Source organism: Tachysurus fulvidraco, chromosome 9 (assembly GCF_022655615.1).
Source record: "Tachysurus fulvidraco isolate hzauxx_2018 chromosome 9, HZAU_PFXX_2.0, whole genome shotgun sequence".
NCBI lineage: Eukaryota > Metazoa > Chordata > Actinopteri > Siluriformes > Bagridae > Tachysurus > Tachysurus fulvidraco.
In genome coordinates this window covers 3088522-3098530 of record NC_062526.1, presented here as the reverse complement: position 1 = coordinate 3098530, position 10009 = coordinate 3088522, and the positions used below count along the sequence as shown (strand labels likewise).

General features: G+C 34.2%; 1 protein-coding gene across 1 annotated transcript; it reads right to left on the bottom strand.

The window, feature by feature from the left end:
* Positions 1 to 646: 646 nt before the first annotated feature.
* Positions 647 to 9984, bottom strand: tcn2 (transcobalamin II). The gene is made up of 9 exons (XM_027162749.2): positions 9421 to 9984; positions 7395 to 7578; positions 6335 to 6504; positions 5315 to 5467; positions 5022 to 5194; positions 3990 to 4164; positions 3409 to 3589; positions 2171 to 2289; positions 647 to 1383 (listed from the first exon to the last, which is right to left on the bottom strand). Exons 1-9 carry the CDS (start codon positions 9506 to 9508, stop codon positions 1322 to 1324), a joined length of 1305 nt encoding a protein of 434 aa, XP_027018550.1. The 5' UTR covers positions 9509 to 9984; the 3' UTR covers positions 647 to 1321.
* Positions 9985 to 10009: the final 25 nt, after the last annotated feature.

Below are 10009 nucleotides of genomic sequence, written 5' to 3'. Positions count from 1 at the left end.
ATAATGTGTCCTATTTATAAATTGTCTATAATAATAATAATCATAATAATAATAATAATAATAATAATAATAATAATAATAATAATAATAATGTGTTCTATTTATAAATGGTCTATAATAATAATAATAATAATTATTATTATTATTATTATTATTATTATAGACCATTTATAAATAGAACACATTATTATTATTATTATTATTATTATTATTATTATTATTAGACGATTTATAAATAGAACACTATTTATTATTATTATTATTAGTAGTAGTAGTAGTAGTAGTACCAGTAGTAGTAGTAGTATTATAGACAATTTATAAATAGAACTTATTATTATTATTATTATTATTTGTATTATTATTATTATTAGACGATTTATAAATAGAACATTATTTATTATTAGTAGTAGTACAGTAGTAGTAGCAGTAGTAGTAGTATTATAGACAATTTATAAATAGGACTTATTATTATTATTATTATTATTATTATTATTATTATTATTATTATTATTATTATTATTATAGACAATTTATAAATAGAACACGTTATAATTATTCTGATCTATAAACAAAACATTAAAATATATTAGCAATTGTCTTCATCAGTAATTAAACTTCATTGAAAGTATACATAAATAACATTACATGTACCTAAAGACTTTATTAAAATCTGTCTTTAACATGTATCTAAAAAAAAGGAAAAGTCAAAAACATCATTTTTTGAAATAGTAAATGAGAGACTTTATTAAAATACTGATTTGATCTATTTTATGCCCCACAAAATAAAAAAACAAAAAAAAACAAAATAAAAACAAAATAAAAAATTTAAAGTTGTTACATGAAAAGGTTACATTATGTAACTACGCATCATCATATTCGCAGTCGACCTGTTGTAGTGAATATCAGCAAGGACGTGATTCGGCTGTAGGCCGCGGATTTTCAGTACGACTACGAGTCTGATGTTGATTTATACAACAGTTTTGTAAACAAGAAATTCTTATTGTGTACCTGCCACAATACGGCCATTTTTTGCTCCGTCAACAAAAATAGCTCCAGAAGAAGCCGTAGCTGGAGAAAGGGTTACGTATTGCCGTAGTAGTGCTATATTGCCTATAGTAACAGCATGGTAGGTAACTGACTGTCAGTCTGTAGTAAGTGTACTGTAGTAATGGTTTCAGTGTAACAAACTACCGCTAGATTCAGAGTTTTATGGATACAACTTAATCAAATATTCAATTAGTGGATCAGAACTAAATGTTTTATATAACATCCATTAATATGACAGATTAAAAAGATCCCCTTGTCTTATTTTGGACCCAGATCAGTAGCCGGTGTTCTTGATGGTGATCTTTTGAGCTGCTTCTATCTTATAGTCCTTAATGCCTAAAAAAAGCATAGAGTTAAAACATTGTGGTTAGAATTTGCAGAGAGCAGATTAGCTTATTGTATTAAAAAAATCTTTATAGCCAAGAATTTACAGTGAAACTTTTTCCATATCAATAATTTGACTACTTTGTTTCCAGAAAAATTATTGAATGTGCGGCAGTTTATCGACTATCAAATGATGAAATGTAAAGATTTGATTAGAAATTTAAGTAAGATCTACTGTAAGCAAAATACATCTTTATTTAAAAGTTTTATCTCAGAGTTCGTGTGTCATTGTCTCTCAGTATGCTACATACTATGCTAACTGGTACATTTATGCTAACTGCAGTTACAGAGCCATTTTAGTCATACGGTGTATTTTCTTAGCAATGTAACTACAAATCTGAGGTAAATGTCGATATCATGACAATTCGGTCTTCTTTCTACACTAAGATCTAAAAAGGCTGCAAGATATCAGCTAGTTGTGAGTTTGTATAGCCCAGTTTCCTAGTAATAGTTTTCCCAATGGTTATAAAGTATGTTCATATAATCATGTATGTGTATATAAATATAAAAATGCATTTATGTGTAAATATGTGTTTGTGGATCTGTTTTTATATCTTAGTGGGGACCAAATGTCCTCACAAAGATAGGAACAGTAATGAGCCAAAAGGTTTCCATTTGGTTGCTGATGTTAAGCTTAGGGATAAATGTAGATGTGGAATAGCATCTATTAATAATTATGTCAGCAAAAGGTCCTCACAAGTATATTAAAACAGCATATCTGTGAGTGTGTGGGTCATACCCTGATTCAGTCCTTGTCCATCTGAAGCAATGTGCCAGTACCTCCGGTCGGTCTGTCCTGCCTGTTCTCCGTTTACTACGCTAAGGAACGGCCCCCACAGACTGTCCTCCTTCTCAAACCTGCAGCATAAAAAAAATATGCTCTGTGAAACCGAATGGCACGAACCGGGCATTGCTACAACTACCGAATGCAATAAACACAAAATGGCCACACAGACAATCAGATTAAAAAATAAACATTGCAAAACTTCTGCATAAACCTACTGACTTAGCTTCAAAGCATTAGTTTAACCTCAGTTTAGTTAAATTAGTAGTTTTTACAATTAGCTATATATTAGCTCAGAGAGAGAGAGAGAGAGAGAGAGAGAGAGAGAGAGAGAGAGAGAGAGAGAGAGAGAGAGAGAGAGAGAGAGCGAGCATATTTTGTTTGTTTGAGTATTTAAATCTTTCTTCAGTAGCTGGCTTATGTGAGTAGTTTGTTTCATCTAAATTCATCTGTAATACAAAGATTAGCAAAGTACCAATCTGTGTTAGAAACCCATGTTATCTATGGTTTATAAACCCATGAATCTGATTACTTTCCTAGCGACTTAGCATTTCTCCAATTAGCAACTGATCTAGCTAGCATTTCTAAACCATTTTTAGGGTTCATTCTAAGCCCAGTAGTTTTTACACGATCATTTCAAGTACTTTTACCTCATATTTCTCCAAAGTATTAAAAGGAACAAAAAACAACAACAAAGTCCTTTGGCTACAATTTTTAAGTATTGATTACACGGTTTACTAAGTCATGTGTTATAACATAGGTAATTTTTTTTTTTTACTTATGTATCAGGTTGAAATAAAGTAAAAATTTTGCTATTCGACAAACATGACCATACTAATAAAGATAGGCTCTTGTATATAACTAGCTATGTTGCTAGCTTGCTAGCAACTGTAAACTAGACAAACATCCACACAAACTTTGTGTGGAAAATGTAAAAATTACATTACATATTAGGTTCATTAAAGTTCAAATTGAAGGCAATATTATTAGTTTTAGTTAGTTGTTTGTAATAGTTGCATTTATTTTTTACTGAGTAATATTTATTGTCAGGCGTCATCGGGCATCGAGGCAGGATACACCCTGGACGGAGTGCCAACCCATCACAGGGCTATTTATATATCAGTTTGTTTATATTTTAACGATAATCAATGAATTTTTTTTTGCGCTTAAACTGTCAGCTAAATGAGACAAACTTGAAGTTCTTCTGATGTTGCTGAAGCAGCGTGAGACTCTCGAGCAGTGAGGCGCCACTGGGAACGTTGATCTGATAATTGAAGGATGTGCCGTCTGCTTTCACCACCTCCACCTCCACCTGCACAGGAACAGACGACAGGGTCGGCAGGATAACCGGAACAGCATCCACAACGAGAGTGTCTGTGCAGAAAAACAGTTTAGCAACATAGCGTTATCATAGTAAACTTACACCTTAAAAGAATACAACATTATATCGTGGACACTTCTGAACACTGTCACTAACAGTGTTCACTTCTAGGTAGACTCTTTATAAGCAAAAAATAAGACGTTTCCTAAAATAATGTTGGATTTCCTTTGTTTTACTTAAAGTCAGCTAATTCCACATTCAAACAATGTACTGTAGAGTGTGAAGATTTTATTAGAAATTTTATGTCAGAGTTTATATGTTATGAGGCTACGAAGTCTGCCAGTATTTTACAACCGGTTAGAGGTTTGTGCTAACTGCAGTTACAGAGTAATTTTAGTCATATGAAGGAATGGTGTAAATGAATGGTGAGTGTACTGTATTAGCTGTACGAACCGTCCTCATTGAGACATTCCTTGTTCTTCAGGTGGAGATATGAGCGTTGCTGGAGAGCAGGCAGGATTTGAGAGATTGCCATGGCATTGTGGTAGGAGCCGTTTCTGGCGTCAGACCACAGAGCCTTCATAGGCTTAGCGCACTTGTCTATATTGCTGCCCATTGCCAGTAAAGCCTGAAAAAGTAAAATGGTGCAAAAAGCGATAAGAACATCTCTGTGGCTTATATTCGCTCCAATTTTGTGGTCTTCTTATCACATTAAACCAGTATTTTACACTTCTTCATCATGACTGACAGCTACAAAGGCCATACCTCCTTCAATGGGACCGCTAACCATTTAACTTTAATGAGTGATATACAGGGGGGCAGGGTGGCTTAGTGGTTAGCACGTCCGCCTCACACCTCTAGTCCGGGTGTATCCTGCCTTAATGCCCGATGACGCCTGAGATAGGCACAGGCCCCCCGTGACCCGAGGTAGTTCGGATAGGCGGTAGAAAATGAACGAATGAATGAAAATGAGTGATATACATTCACTTCCTCAAAACAGTGAGTGAATATATCTCTATGGTTAAAGGTGAGACGTGCTCCTGAAGAGCGGCCATGATGGTTTTATGTGCTTAGATTTAGATTAAGAAGTCTGAGTTACAGGAGACTTTCTGTTAATTTTTCCTGGTTGGATGTCCAGAATTATGAGTTATGACAAACGTAACAATCCTCATAGATATAGAGGCTACACCTCCTTTAGTAGGACTGACAGGTACAGAACCCTTCGATAAGACTGACATTCAAGGCCACTCCCTCATTCTCAAGGACAGACAGACACTTTCCGTGAGACTAATAGATACAGAGGCCACACCTCCTTCAGTGGGACAGACAAGCACTGAAGCCACGCCTCCCTCACCAGTACTTTTAGGCACACTGGCACACACCACTTTCACTGCGATTTGCATATTTTGAACTCATATTTTTTAGACAACATCCAGACCCCAGATGAGCACTTGTCTGATCTATCTGGCTCAACCCAAGTCTCACCTGCACGGCCAATCCAGTGCTGAACTCATTACCCAAATGTCCATCAGCTCGCTGCGAGTCCATAATCTTCTGTTTGATGGTGGCCAGAGCCTGATCCAGCTCCTCCTTGTTTTTAACCGGCGTTGCAGCTTCTTTCAGACACTGCAGGGAAATGCCTGCCATCGCAAGGGTGTCTGAAAAAGGTCAGAGAGCATAGCACATTTAAACACGTCCTAACACATTCTTCTTCTTCTTAATCAGCCTCCGAATAAAAGCATCTAAACCTGGAATTAACACAATCAGTGTTAACTCACCCACACTTACGGAGTCACCGTGTTTGAAATGAGTGTGCAGGGCAGCATGAATGAGCTTGTGGCTGACGTGAGCGCTCACTCTCACTCCGCTTACACACAGAGCCAGAATGCCCAGAGAGTACTGGTAGAAGTTGGTCAGGGGACGATGGCTGACTGAATGGAAAATGAAAAGAAAAAACAACAACAACAACACACAAACGGACCATGAGATTACAAAACACAGTTTAATTACTAGACCTAATTGTGAAGGTTATCAGATACAGTGTTGGTGTTGGGGTTTTAAATACTACATTAGGCCACTTTTTTGGACCTTTACCACTTTTTAGTAAGCCACTTTATGTCATGATGGTTTGGACAATTCCCTGATGTTCCAGCAGGTATTTTTTTATATCCTATACCATGTGCTTTTGCTTGTTTTGTGTTTTTACTTGTTTTGACCCGATCCGATCCTTAGCCCATTCCTTCCTCTGTACACCTGAACCTTATGTTTCACTCATTTCCTCCACTATTTATACTCGTTGTCATGGGTGTGTTTTTTGTTCGTTCTTGTTCGTTTGTGTCATTTGTTACATGGTGTATTCCATTATACTGTATGTTTTGGATTTTCTTGTATCTTGTTCTGGATTTTCGTTGCTCAATTTTTCCCCTAGTTTTTCCCCGTGTCCTGCTCCTGACACTTTATTAGACATATCATGTATAAAAGTTATCTGTGTTCTGTCCTCGACCACGTTACATTCCTGATTCCGTTTTTCTTGTGACTTCCTGTTACTAATTTCATGAAACCAGGGCAAGGCATTTCTATATTCATTGATATACAACATAATTTATATACACTGATTAGCTGTAATCAGCGTCTCCTTCTAAGAAGACCAAAACAGGAATGAAAGACGAGGATAGATAGATAGATAGATAGATAGATAGATAGATAGATAGATAGATAGATAGATAGATAGATAGATAGATAGATAGATAGATAGATAGATAGATAGATAGATAGATAGATAGATAGAAACAACTCACATGCCATGTAGTCCTTCTCTAACTCCATCTGTTTCTTCAGGTGTGTGAGCAATGGTTCGCTCTTCTCATCAGTCAACAGAGACACACTGCTCGTGTCATGGCAGGAAGATTTCAACGCCATCACATAGAGGGCAAGGCGACCCACCACAGGCTTCCCGTTGTTTAGGGTGCTGATGGGATGACAGACAAAACACAGACACTTTGTACTGCTCTTGTTACAATTGAGGTTACAAGTCCACATATGTCTTGTTTTTAAATATACAGTTCACCAGACACAATAATTACTGTTTTGACACAAATAACCCACGTTAAAAGGTTACACACACGACTCTTACTGATGTGTGTTGTTACTCAAATGATCAATGTCTGTTTTTATGTTTTGTTATCGTTCTTCATGAGTCCCTGGTTTGTCCAGAGCAGTTCAACAACAACAAAAAATCCACCATGTCCTACGTATTATTTGGTTTTTCAGCACCTTCTTCCAAAAGTGAGATCCATTGTTTTACACTTATTTTACATCTTAAACTGAGGGATTATAGCACCGAAGTTCACTGATGCTCAAGAATGCAACCGGTACATTAAGAGCCGGGGGGATGTAAACTTTTGAACAGGACACTTGGTGAAAACTGTTAAAATTTGCCTTCTGGGAAACATCATATGTTGCTCCTGAAGGGTAGGGCAAAAAACTAATATCTTTAAACAAAATAATGAGGATTTTACACCGGTGCAAAAGTTTATACCACTGATTCTGATACACTGATGTATCGTGTTTTTTCGTGAAAATCAAAACACATAGTATTAAGGATCAAGCGTTCAAACTCTTCAACCGGTTCAGATATCATGTGGAAGCTGAGTCAATATCAGATATTTTCAAATAAATTAATGATTTTCTCGCTCTGAGTCTCATCTAAAATGAGTCAGAAGTCTTGGCTTTCGGTGTGAGACGTGTGTTTTTCCCTCAGATCTGAGCTGCTTTTTAGATGAACGAACGCTTGGAGCATCTCAGAGAACAGAAATGGGTTTGAAATCAACATTTAGTTTGAAGACAGAAACTCAGTACCTCTGAATGTCCGTATGGAACTTGGTCTTGAGCTGGTTGAGGTACTGGCTCTCTTTCTTCAGGTTGTGCTGTGTGGAGAGGCGCAGCGCGATGTGAACGCTCGGGTTGGGAAGAGACTCCTGGTTTTCGGTGGAGCGAAGCAGTTCCTGATTCAGCCTGAGAAGGAGAGCTTTATGATCTGAATCTGTGGATAATAAATAAATAAATAAATAATAATAAAAAAACACAAACTAAGCTGGGGAGTGATGGAGCTGTGGATTCACATTCAGAAGTTCTGTTTAAACAAAACTGATTTTTAGTTTTAGTTTTTAGTAAAATTGTGGTGTTTTTGTATCTTCATTGCTCGGTACATCTTCTTCTTCTTCTTATTATTATTATTATTATTATTATTATTATATGACTTTTTTATTTTCATTATTATATTTATTTGTGTTTTATTTAATTTTTAATAGAATGTTCAATGATTTTTATTTACTTTTTAGAATTTTTTTTTTCAGGCTTTTTGGGGGTTAATAGATTTTTCCCCTCTTGCACAATTTCATGAGGTGAGTTCAGGCAGACTTCTAAACCACAGACCACAGTGAGATGAAAAACATTTGACTTGATTGCTGGGAATTTTGCAATACAGTAAGAAAGTTTCCTGGAGTGTGCGTGAATCACGAAAAAATCATACAAAATACCAGAGTTCATACCTCATAGCTGCTACACACTGCTGTACACACTGGCACACACACACACACACACACACACACACACACACACACACACACACACACTCACACACTCACACACACACTCAAACATGTATGTACAAACACGCTAAATAAACTCAGAGAGCAAAGTCCAAAGAAGACTGTCCATGATGATGAAATTCTGAACTTTTCCATAATCATTTAAATCAGTTGGAGTAAAACAGAGAAGAGACGTTACTTCTAAATAAATAAAAACTAACCCCTTAAAATAATAATATACTCTCAGTGATTAAAATGAAATCTTTAACCTCACTTTCAAGCTACATTATGGTCATTTATTCATAATTTATCTGCTCACACTAACAAACAAAAAACAAGCAATAAATAATAACAATAAAAAATATTTAAAGAATAAACATGCAATTCAGTTTATAAATGTTTTTTTAAAGAATGTAATCCAATGTAACCCTTAAATTTTAGTTGCATTGAGCAAATATGAAGTAGCATATTATCATGTTACATTTTATAATAAATTAGTATTATAAAAACTAATATAAAAATGACATATTTTAAACTGACAATTAGAGACCACTTGTTTGCACTAACAGCTTTTGATTAAAATCTATTTAGTAAGGTTTCAAATAGATCATTATTATTATTTTTAATTATTATTATTATTATTATTATTATTTGTTTTTATTATAATACTTAATAGTATTATTATTATTATCCTGATTTTTACAGTTATTACTGTTAACTTTAATCAAACTTTGCTGAAATAGATCATATATTCTTCTTCTTCTTCTTCTTCTTCTTCTTCTTCTTATTATTATTATTATTATTATTATCCTGAATGTTATAGTTATTACAGTTAACTTTAATCAAACTTTGCTGAAATAGATCATATATTATTATTATTACTATTATTATAATTACCATTATTATTCTTTGTTTTTATTATTATTATTATTATTATTATTATTATTATTATTATTATTATTATTATTATTATTATTATTATCCTGAATGTTATAGTTATTACAGTTAACTTTAATCAAACTGCTGAAATATATCATATATTTTTTAATTACTACTGTTATTATTATTATTATTATTATTAGTTTTTATAATAATAATAATAATAACAATAATAATAATAATAATTACTATTACTGTTATTATTATTATTATTAACCTCATTGTTATAGTTATTGCAGTTAACTTTAATCGAACTTTGCTGAAATATATCATGCTTAGAACAATAATAAGTAATGACAGAGAGAAAGGAGATAAAACTACTAATAAAAAGATGATAAATAATAATAAATAATTACCGCATGTGTTTGCTGCACACAGAGCAAACAGAGCAGCAAACACGCAGATTAACATCTTCATTTTGTCTGATGCACAAAACAACCCCATGATACGGATTTACACTGAACGGACAACACACGTTTCTGTCCCTATGTAACTGCACCGTACAGAAAGTTACTGACCCTTCAGTCACGTGTCAACGTGTCAAAACAAAGGGCAGGGAGAAAGTTAGCGTAAATGCAAATAAGATTATTTTTATAATGTTGTTATTACGCATCTACATTATATCGCAAAAAAGTAAACAAACAAACAAACAATTTTTGTGTCATTCTGTGTGTTTTGTAAATAACTGGATTTGTTTACTATTTAACCGGAAGTGCACTCTGTACGTCATCTAACGTTACGAACGTCTGAATACGTTGACTGAACAGTCTCGCGCGTCACGTACCAAGCTTAAAAAACGTGCAAATTAAAAAATACGGTATCAAACGCCGTAAAATACTACTTATTAAAAAAGATCTAATACGACTGTCTATAAACTACGAGATTTCTGCACTTATTTTTCACGATACTCGGAAAAGGACTACAAAACGTCTGTTAACGGACTAC